The sequence below is a fragment of the Sander lucioperca genome, chromosome 9, assembly GCF_008315115.2.
Source record: "Sander lucioperca isolate FBNREF2018 chromosome 9, SLUC_FBN_1.2, whole genome shotgun sequence".
NCBI lineage: Eukaryota > Metazoa > Chordata > Actinopteri > Perciformes > Percidae > Sander > Sander lucioperca.
In genome coordinates, this window is record NC_050181.1 from 12,298,206 (window position 1) to 12,309,489 (window position 11,284).

Consider the following 11,284-nt stretch of genomic DNA (forward strand, 5'->3'; position numbering starts at 1 on the left):
ACCCCAAATTTTCATTTTGAAAAGGGTAGCAAGAAGAAAAATAATCGATCCTATCGCCTTTGGTTTCCTGTTTTATCAGAATTAGGCAACCTCAAAACCACAGTTAAGTCTTTATCACAGAGCTACGACCGAATAATAATTAGATAAGGAAAATAGTTTTAACGTAGTTGTAGTAAACTAAAACTACATTTGGTCATTGCGTGTCGAGCTGAGCCTACTGTACTCACAATCATACTACTCTGATGAGAAGAGGGTCCGGTTTATTGGAATACGACCTAACTTTACTTTGGTGGAAACCGCCCAAAACTATTTCTACCTGCCCAATTAAATAAAAAGTACCTGAACTGGGTTGGAAACGGCCCAATTTTGCAACACTGTTTTTATTAGTCTTTTTAGGTGTGTACTTTATTCAATGACAAAAAAGAGACACAGTAACAGCAAACAAGGCAAATAGGCTGAGAGCGTAGCAATCAACCATATTCACTGTGTCAATCAGTTAACTGTTTACAGTGTTCATTTTCTTGTCGTAAATATCACACTAATCCTGAGCTCCCTGTGGTGAGTCAGTGTCTGAAAACCTGATAGTTAAGGGGAAGTTGCGGTGGAAAGAACCTTTTAAGAAGGAAACTGTCACTGTGACATTTTCAGGTCGCTTACACTCAGTCCTCCCAATGCAAGACGGCAGGTATTCCCCTGGATGGACAACTCGTCATTCGATCCCTCTGAGGGTCAACAGGCGGACACAGACAGTTAGTGGACACATGAACTCCACAGAGACAAGAGGTTGACGGGGGCCTTGGTTGGATTTACTCAAGGGTGAAACCTTCAAGGTGGACTTTCTGAAAACCTCAGCCAGTCAAAATTAGTGGCATCAGTGTTAATATACAGTGTTATACATATGCATACAGATAGATTTAAAACAAGAAAGCAGAAACATATTATATGAAAAAAGACCTGAAAGACAGTTTCACTAATTATTCAATAGATATCAGCATGAAACGATACACATGTACAATATGTTCTTCCCCGAGAAGGACACACCTCTTCTATCCAAAGTACCTCTTGTATGATCTCAGGTCCTCTGAGGTCCGAATCACTTTGGATCTGATTTACACACAAAGTGGATCATGTCCAGAGTGGAAGCTTTTAGGGACACCAACCTCCGCTCCCTGCTGAGGGAGCTGCGGACCGATATTGCCATGGCTGTAGATGACCCTTTCCCTCTCGTCTATGGTTTGGTGGACAAAAAAATCATAACTGACCAACTACTAAAGGTAAGAAAAGAAATATGGAAATCGGAATTTAGACTAGAAATGTCAGCACTTTTCACTTGTTTTTCCATTTTGATTACAAGCATTTGCAATTTGAGCAACCATAAAACACTGGAAATATGCTGAGGCAATGTAATGACTAATTGATAAGTAGGACCTTTTTTTACATTATCCCCTTTCCACAAAGTAATTCAGATTATAATCCTGGAACGCCTACTCATGGCATGCATTTTCAGGAATATATGTTTTTTATTCAGACTGCAGAGTTCAAATAGGCTAGCTGTTGTTTTCATAGAACACTCTGGAGAAGGAAGGCAAAGAGGGGATCCATAAGGCCATGTACTCCCTCCTGTCCTGGGTCCTGGAGCAGAGCAGATCCACCATCCAGGCTTTCTGGAGCAACTTGTCCAAAGACTACAACCAGTACAGTTACCCCAAGCTGCAGACGCTGCTCACTAACCTGCCCTTAAGTGTGTAACATTCAAGTTTCAGCAAAATATTTGTCAAATGTTTATAGTGTGTCTGTAATCATTCCAACTTGATTGCAATGTATATTCTAAGACAAAACGTTTCTGTCCAGATGAGTAGGGTACAAGGGTTCATTATTCTTATTCTGTATGTAATCTCTTATTTAATAGTTTTTTGGCTACATTTATTATAAATAAACCTGCCACTAAAGTCTAATAAAACCCATATTGATACATGGCATAGAAATCTACAAATTGAGATTTTCTTTAGCTTAACACATCAGAAGAAAGGACTGAGCTTTAATTTCAAAATACAATTTATGTTATTTTAAATTGTTACCTTTTCGGAACAGTTAAGAATTAAGCAAACCGTACTAAGTCATTTGGTTAGAAGTAGAAGCTGCCATTTCTCATCCCAGTTCTTATCTATCCTCCCTGTACTTTCAGGACAGAGCTCTCTGTCTACGATTACGATATTAAGAATGATTTATAGAGTTTAGTCTTTATTATTTTTGTCATTTGCTGACATTTTGTTGACAGGACGGGATGCTGCAGGTTGCAGAGGTGAGAAGAGATCCTCTGGAGGACACAAAACACCTCATATCAAGAAGAGGAACAGAGAGGACAGAAAGACAAACTCACACAATCAGCATCCACAGTATCATGCCAAGACAAGCGATGTACCAGGTTATTTCTCATAATACATCTCTTCTGACTCTGTCTTCCAACAAAAAAACGTGATTAAGCTCCTGATGATGGTGAGATATGTTCTTATATGTTTTCTCCAGGGGGTAAAGTGAGGCTGTACAGGGTGAAGAGTGAAGCTGCAGCCCCTCAGCTAACATCTGGAAATAGTAATTACAAATCAATCATAAAATCTGAAATATATTATTTAATACTACAGACACATTGAACCCTTGTTCTGCCACAGGTATTAATGGGGTGTCTTCAGTCCAGAGACCAGTCACTCTGTCTTCTTCCTCCTCTACCTCCTTAACTCAGCTGTCAGTCAGCCATGAAGCCACAGAGAAGATGGGCACAGATGGTAAGCCACTGTTTTTTATTATAATGATAATAATAATAATAATAATAATAATAATAATAATAATAATAATACAACATTGATTTTATATAGCGCTTTAAAAGGTACTCAAAGCCATTTTACAAGGTAAAAACAAAAAAACAAGAGCAAGATCACTATAAAAACATCAATAACAACTAGAGATAAATATGAAAAAGGTGCAGCAAAACAGCATAGAAACAAATGGAAACAGCTAAGTTGGTTACAGGTTAAAAGCAGCATTAAACAGATGGGTTTTGAGCGCGGTTTTGAATTTAGAATATGATGTGGAAAGTCTGATAACAAATATTGATAAAACTGTTCTGCATCATCGGGACATCAAAAGTGAATGTTTGAATTAAGAACTGAGAAAACAAGTTAGATGTAAACAAACACAGAAAGACACTATACAACAATAGTAACATTTTAAAGTGTGATCACTGAATATGTGGGTACTACAGTACCTAAAAAGCATAATATGGGAATAAGCAATTGGTGTTTATAAAAAATATTTTAAAATTCTTTGTCATTCAACAGGAAGTGCCAGAGATTGCCTAACAGTTGGTGGGGAGTTTTACTCCAGTGGTCAGTCAGAGATAAATGGAGCATCCGAATCCAAAGCTGTTAAGAACAAGTTTCACCACAAGGGGGAGACAACCACAGGGATGGTACATTAGAGGATCTACTCTTTCACAGTCACTTGTCTTTCCTTTTCACCGTGTATATTTGCTTTTGTATGGTACATGTTCTGTATCTGTGTAGGTTCAATATAATGATGATGAGTGTGCCGTGTGTAAGGACGGAGGAGAGCTGATTTGTTGTGATGGCTGTCCTCAAGCTTTTCATCTGACCTGCCTGGACCCTCCACTCACATCTATACCAAGGTAAGATTTATATCCCAATCTTTCTGTGTGTACATGTGTTTCAATGCATTAGCACGTGGATGTGTTCAGGGACACTTTTGCTCTGAAAAAGAAGTTTTAATGTCACATTACATTTTTAATCGGCAGTGGCACTTGGCGGTGTGAATGGTGCTGTGGCAACAGAGTAAAAAGAGAGAATGCCCAACTACCCTTACAAGTAAGTATCTAAAGGACATTTACATAGAATGTACATATTCAATATGTATATTTTTGTATTTCTTTTTTGTATGAAAATCTCTGCAAGACATGATCAAATATTTTCAGATCATAATGGTTATTGATTTATGACTTGCTGAGCTACAAAGATTATGAAAATAACTCTTAATGATCGGCTTCCTGGAATAAACATTTTAAAGGTCCCATATTGTAAAAAGTGGGATTTCAATGGCTCTTTTGATTATAAAGCAGGTCTTGGTGCTCTATAAATACTGTGAAAGTATTAAAATGCTCAATACACAGATAAATGAACACAGCCCATATTCAGAAACTGTGCCTTTAAACGAGCTGGCACGACTTCCGTACGGTTGTGATGTCACAACTACTATACTAATATGGGTAAAACAAGTGGTTACAGTGCCGTTACAGTTATTCCCCAGCTTTAATGACGGGGCAGAGATGCTAAAAGCGCAGATGCAGAAGACCCGTAACCGTTGACCAATCACAACATACTGGGCATTTTTGGGAGGGGGGGCTTAAAGAGACAGGAGCTAAAACGGAGCATTTCAGACAGAGGGTGAATATAGGTATATTTAGACGGACAGTATGAGAAAAATCATGTGTTTTTTGAACATTAAAGCATGTAAACATCTTCTAGTAGAAACCCAAAATATAAATATGAACCTCAAAATGAGCATAATATGGGACATTTAAACAGTCAAGTCTGAAAAGCTTCATTTTCTAGTACTGGTCATGGTCATTTTACATTTTATATTACAGCCACTCATTGCCCAGCCGCAGCAAACAAACACGAGCTCCAGTAACTCCATCATAGACGTCTCCTTCTTCTCCTCGCTGTCGTCCTCCTGTCTCACCAGTGTCACAGCGTCTATGAATGAGTTCAGTGGGAGAAACCAGGTAAAGACTTAATGATGTTCTGCTTGGTGCAGTCTTTCTTTTATCACACTTGAACAATAACTTTGCTTTTACTCCCTTCTCGCATTTTGTAATTTTGCATCACTGCTACTTCAAAAAAACAAAATGTGTATCCAGTGCTCAGGCGCAGAGCTGCTCAGTATGGGGGAGGTGTGTGGTGTTTGTCACATAGAAGGAGGAGACCTTACTCACTGCCTCCAGTGTTTGCAGCGCTTCCACGAACACTGCCATGACTCCAAGTAAGACATTCACTCCTCACTGTACTATCTGGTGTAGATGTCAGAAGATGACATGTAACCTTCACATAAGCTTGACAAATTCTAATCTCAGCCTCAATGTGATCTATGCATCAGTGTATACATACATCCCCATTTGCAAAGACCTTTCTGTGGATTCCTGTTTGTGTTAGTATTCAGTATTGATCAACAATGTGCATTAGGGTTTGATCATTATCTAGCTAATGGTGACTAATGGATCGTAAATGGACCACTGCAGCAGGGTGTATAGTATAATGTATACTGTAAATGAAAAAAACAAATGATTTTACAAATGATACCTATGTAAATCCAGGTGCTGATCTCATGTAGCACCACTCAGTGAGGTATAATTGATGAGACATTTAAGATTTCCTTAACCGCATGTTTTGCAGAACATCATCTCAAATCTTTTTCAGCATTTTATAAATGTTACATGGTCTAAAAAAGTGCTTCCTTGAACATTATTGGATAATATGTTTTACATAAAGAGCCCATCTCAACATTTTAGTTTGCCGTGTGAAATGATCTGAACCTCTTTCTCTGTAATCCTCCTGAGTATTGGAAATCACATTAATTGACAGAAACATTATACACCACAAAAAACGTACTCAATCACAGTGTGCTTGTGTTTGCTAGAGGGAGATCCATCTGCTCGTCCTGCTCCCGGCCCTGGGGCAACTCTGCAGAGAGGGAGGTGGAATCATCCAAAGGCTTACAGGTGTGTCTGCACATGTGTGTGTACAGATTATATAAACATCTTTATTATCTGAATATGATGGAGTGAAATCTTGTGTAATCTCTGTGTGTGTGTGTGTGTGTGTGTGTGTGTGTGTGTGTGTGTGTGCGTGCATGCGTGTGTGTGTGTGTGTGTGTGTGTGTGTGTGTGTGTGCATGCATGTGTGTGCGTGCATGCGTGTGTGTGTGTGTGTGTGTGTGTGTGTGTGTGTGTGTGTGCATGTATGCGTGTGTCCAGCTCGCCCCAGTGGTTCAAAACACAGTAGGTCATGATCAGAGCTCCTCTGTCCTTGGGCCCATCCTCCATAAAGATGATCTGGACTCCATCCTGGGAGACGTGAGCGAGGCTCAGTTACATGTCGATAACACAGATGTAGACATAATATGAATATATAACCATGCATGTCAGACACAAGATGGCTGCACTTATCACACAGACAAGGAATGAGTTGTCATGGTGGTGTTTGTGTTGTAGTCCAGTTTGTGTTTTCTATGAGAGATATTTGTGTACAAATGTTGAAGTCACACTGTGCTGAACTGTAGTGTTTTTTATAAGGAGCAGACTGATTAGGGTCATTTTAGGACCTCATATTCATCGCTTCCTTATTTTCAACTCTAACACATTTACAAACTAAGATGATCAGATCCAGGAAATGTTTTATTTTGGTTTCAGGATGCAATCAGTTGTCTCCTTCTGAATCTACATTGAGGGAATGTGAATGTGCCGACAGAATGACCTAAAACTAAAAACATAACCTGATATAACTTGATAACTGAAGTAATAATCTGGTAAAGAATGTTGCTGTGTGAAATCATCATTGTCGTTTTTTTGCTCAACGATTGATCCTGTTTGTTTCTGCTCTTTGTATTTTAGCAGGGCTCCATTGACGGCATCTTGCAGTGGGCTTTCCACAACATCTCTCGGCCTCTTCCAGACTCTCAAGGATACTACCAGTGACCGGTAGACGATCTGCGCTCATCTAAGAGCTCTCACAGTTTGAAGTTATACCATGAAGTAACAATGATGACATGAACATAGCTAATATAAATGGAGATTACTGGATATAGTGGAGATTATTTTCTTGTTTCCTGGACCTGGAGTAAATGTCTGGTAGTGGTTGATTTTAGATTGAATATATTATTATTTGTTTTACTATTTTATAAGTGAAAACATTGCATCTTTTTGAACTACAGATTTTAATCTGATGATAAGGAATGTGTTCAGATGATTGTTAGTTCATGTACAAACAAAAACGATAACTGAACTCATTATTTACAGACTAAAATACACAATTGTGGCACATACAGTAAAGCTACCATTTGATAGGTTTGAAATGAAATCTGTGAATTTGTTTGTTGAATAATACTTATGTTAGTTTGTAGAACTTTTACTAAAACCATTTTTATTTAGGAACATGCACCATGTGAGCAATGTGTAAACTAAAATAAAGCTCTTAAAACTAGATTTCGACATGGGGCCCCCTACGAGACATGGCTGCAAATATTTTCTAATAATAACTAAAGCATGTTTATACTTAAAGGTCCAATATGTAATATATTTACTGTAATAAATCCAAAAATGACCCCAATGCGTCATCAGATATTAAAAAAACGTGCTAAGTTGAAATACTATCTTTTCTGACAACAATGCTAATGGCAGTATTTTCTTCTTTTGAAATCTTCGTTCCGTGACGGAATTTCTGTTTGTGTTTTGGCCTGTGTGTTGGTATCAACTGCCCAGTTTGACAGCCAGGCCAGGTTGCCATATATACCTTTAAAAACGTAAACCCAGCACGCTACAGCTGTAACGTTAGTACAGCCATGAAAGCAGCAAACAAACGAACAGGATCAACAGAGATAGATTCTACCCGACCTAAAAAAAAAACGGCATGTTTCTAACAGTTGCGTGACCAGAGACGTAACAAACCCCGGGTAAATATTGGAGATGTATTTGAAAGATGGAGACAGCTTAGAGCCCAAAAGGACGCAGAGTTGGCTAATTTCCTCCTGAACAGGTAGCTAAGCATTAGCTTCAGGCTAATTAATCACGGTTACAAGGGACGGGCATTTTATGTCATTTCAACATTCGTGTACTCACATTGAATTATATAGAGTACCCTAGTTGGTTACTCGCAAAAACAATTGAGACACAGCCAGTAATGAGATCCTGAGGACTGGTCCTGGCTAACACTGCCATGCTAACCCTGCTAACTGCTAACGTTACCAGAGGACCAGGCTAGCGGGCCATGGCTGTTTACAACGTGTAGCCTGTTCAGCGGCCATAGCCGAAAACAGTGAGTTATTTTAAGCCAAGAGAGGGGGGCTGGGAGGGCCGGGAGTTTACAGTGTGTTTAGCGATTGTTGCTGTAATTCTAAGCCAATAAAGTGTGTTCAGTCAGGTGGAGAGGACGGCGAGGTAGTATTATTTTTAGCGGAGAGGATGGCGACGTTGTTGGGTTTTTAGCGGTTCCTACCGTAATTCTAAGCCGAAAAAGTGTGTTAGCTACTCCACTGTGCTGTGAAGTAATGTCTGGCTATGTGAGACAAGCATCTAGCAACATTGTTGTGGATGCTGCGGTCAGCCTGGCAACCAACGTGAACTTCGAGTCTAGGGAGGAGGGGGCGGGGGAGACGACTCTCTCTAGTATTTTGAATTTGTACTGCAGCAACTATTTTAAACACTAGCAGTAAGTATTATATATTGCACCTTTAAGTGGTACAAATTTGCTATTATTTAAATTACCAAAACCAACAGACGTGCAGTAAGCCTGGAACTTTTTGGTGCACTGGGGTTGCTTGCTTTACCCAGTTGGTAATTTAGCATTGCTGCAATGCTTGTACCAAAGTACATTGGGATGGTGGAGTAATTTTAAGGTTTTCTGACCATCCTTGTCACCCCAATCTTCGCCCCATGCTATTTTACAAGACTTCGAAATTTCCTCCCACTTCGTGTAGCATTACAACATGACTAATTGTGTAGGACATGGGGTCAGCACTGATGAGGGAGGGCTGGCAGTGGGCCTTGGTCATCTCTTGCCAACTTTCGCTATAGCCTAACAAACTGAAATACATCTACTTCTTAAAGTTGTCATTAGCCCACCACTGTCACCCTGGAAACCCAGTGATACATATGTAATTGTATTATGTCTAAGCTGTTTTCATGCATGTGTGAATGTGTTTACATCAAGGAAAACAGTGTTGGAGGAGATAGTTAACAGCTTGACATCAGGAGCCAGGCTGTAGCACACTAATGTCAGAGGAGATCAGTGTCTCATCACAGCAAATAAAAGAGACAATGCAAACTTCCACATGTGTGCACAAAGACAAATAAATGTTCCTCTTGCTGTGTGGATCTGTAGAAGAATTCACATTCACACGTTACACCAGATGGTTTCAATACAATGAGGTATGCACGCTGAGAAATGCCTCTGTTTAACAGGAATTCCTTGAAGACTATCACTTAGATGTGGAATGTTGTTTTTGTCATGGGATTCAAGAGTTTTAGCATGACTGCCAGAGGGATGGTGCTCGGCCAGGCAGATATTTCTCCCCTCGGTATTTGGTTGCCATGGCTCTCAGCTCCTACAGGCCCAAACAGAGAATGAGAAACATGTTCCAGTGTGTGTATCCGTGCATGTGTGTCTTTGTTTATTTATAAATCCACTTTCTAAATGGTTCATGAAAACATCCTGCATACTTGAGGGCTCTGTGTCCTTGCAGGAAAAGCAACATCACTGACAGAGAGACAACTGTTTTCTTTGAATGTTCGCCAAAGATATGAGGGACAAAAATCTAAGAATATTTAACGTAATTGGAAAAATAAATCTGACATAAATGTGTGTCAAATGTGTGTAAATATCAGTCAGTCAGCACTGCTACACTCAGATTGTCTACATTCCAAATTCCAGTCATAATGATTTTTCTTATAAACGTGCCTTAATGATTTCCTTTACTGTGTAGGTTTCAATCATGACTCCTACTTTACTACCACACAGCTTTCTCCTGCATCTAGTTGCATACCACATGAGAGACCACATGGAAAAACTCCCTCTCTTTTCAGAAGGAAAAAGAGGCAAACACATTCTCACCACAAGGTGGCATCCATCTGTGATTGATGTAGTGAAAGACTCATGTATTCTGCAGTATTTCCCTGACTCAAGCAGACATCCCAATGTGATAAGAGGAAGTATTTCTTATTACAAAACAAGGGAAGTTGGAATTACCCGGATTTCATCACAACAAAATGAACTTGTCACAACTATTTCCAACATAAATACATTATAAGGAGCGTGATGAAAATATGTTTTAATGTAAGTTATCTTAACACAGACCAGTAATTGAAAGTAATAACATTTACTCAGGTACAATTTTGAGATCCTTGTACTTTACTGTACTGAATTGTGTTACTTTGTGCTTCTGCTTCATTACATTTCAGTGGGAAATGTTATACTTTAAGACTTAAAATGCAGTATACACATTGAGGCATCAGTAATAACAATAACATAACACTCTTAAATGGGATACTGCTGTCTGAGCAGAAGTGCGTTTTACTTTTAAACATTTAGCTACTTATACTTTTCTACTTCTATTTAAGTAAAATTATAAATGCAGGATGTTTACTTGCAATGAAGTCGTTCTCCAGTCTTGTTGTATTGCTAATTTTATTGAAGTAAAAGATCTTGACAAAGATTATACCTGCCACGTGGCTCTTCTGTGCACTGCTGTTTCTCGCTGATCTTTTGAAAGCTATGATTCAAAAATAAAATATAAAATAATATGGTCACTTTATTTATCCATTTACACACAAAAACATGTGTTATCTAGCATTTAGAGGGCTGAGTGTAAAATATCTTGTGGATAATCACACAGACATTTGGTATTACTTAATTATTAAAAAGATGTAAAGTACTAAATAGTTCTTTGTTGTAGGCCTGACTCTTTCTTATCACCTCTGTTGCAACATATCTTCTCGCTAATCTTGCAATATCTTATTTCCTGCCACACTGCATTCCTATGATGTCTAAAGAGGCAGACATGTCACAAAGATTATCAAGAGTATTAGTAATGTGTTGTGTAAGGACTCAGCCATCATGTATGCACTTTTGCCTAATGCTCTTTAAAAGAAATAGTTTGACATTTTGGTAAATATGCTCATTTGCTTCCTTGCCAAAAGTCGGATAAAAATGTAATTACAGCCAGCAGCAGCAGCAGCAGCAGCAGCAGGTGATCTTATCTTAGCATAAAGACTGGAAACGGGAAACAGCTAGCCTGGCTCTGTCCAACCTGCTTACACCTCTGAAGCTAACTAACTAACAAGCTGTAGGCTATCTCTCTTTAATCTGGACAAAATGGTCCAAAAGTGTCAAACTATGACTTTAAACAGAATTTGCATGTGGTAATTGCTAGGGAAATTAAAAGAAATACGCTCAGCATAATAAGTCTAAATCTCTTAACATGTACATTTCTCACTGTTTCATCA

The 11,284-nt window shown here is 38.8% G+C and overlaps 1 protein-coding gene across 5 annotated transcripts; it reads left to right on the plus strand.

Moving 5' to 3' along the window:
- The first annotated feature begins 2,969 nt into the window (after positions 1-2,969).
- On the plus strand, positions 2,970-6,905 carry aire (autoimmune regulator). 5 transcript variants are annotated; one of them, XM_036005553.1, is made up of 7 exons: positions 2,970-3,682; positions 3,809-3,878; positions 4,756-4,795; positions 4,931-5,052; positions 5,689-5,788; positions 6,044-6,142; positions 6,683-6,905. In XM_036005553.1, the coding sequence occupies exons 2-7, from the start codon at positions 3,859-3,861 to the stop codon at positions 6,761-6,763; spliced, it is 462 nt and encodes a 153-aa protein (XP_035861446.1). In that variant the 5' UTR covers positions 2,970-3,682; positions 3,809-3,858; the 3' UTR covers positions 6,764-6,905. The 5 variants fall into 5 exon arrangements, with proteins under 5 accessions (XP_035861446.1, XP_035861445.1, XP_035861448.1 ...); XM_036005552.1 differs by having other exon boundaries at positions 3,144-3,682; positions 6,680-6,905; XM_036005555.1 differs by having other exon boundaries at positions 3,161-3,682; positions 5,707-5,788.
- The last annotated feature ends 4,379 nt before the right edge of the window (positions 6,906-11,284 follow it).

Bases quoted from the DNA above. Each gene is read 5' to 3' on its own strand.
- aire (XM_036005552.1), top strand. From the start codon at position 3,859: ATGCCCAACTACCCTTACAA. The intron at 3,879-4,755 runs GTAAGTATCTAA...CTGTCTCACCAG, and splicing joins ATGCCCAACTACCCTTACAA to TGTCACAGCGTCTATGAATG. The intron at 5,789-6,043 runs GTGTGTCTGCAC...GCGTGTGTCCAG, and splicing joins AATCATCCAAAGGCTTACAG to CTCGCCCCAGTGGTTCAAAA.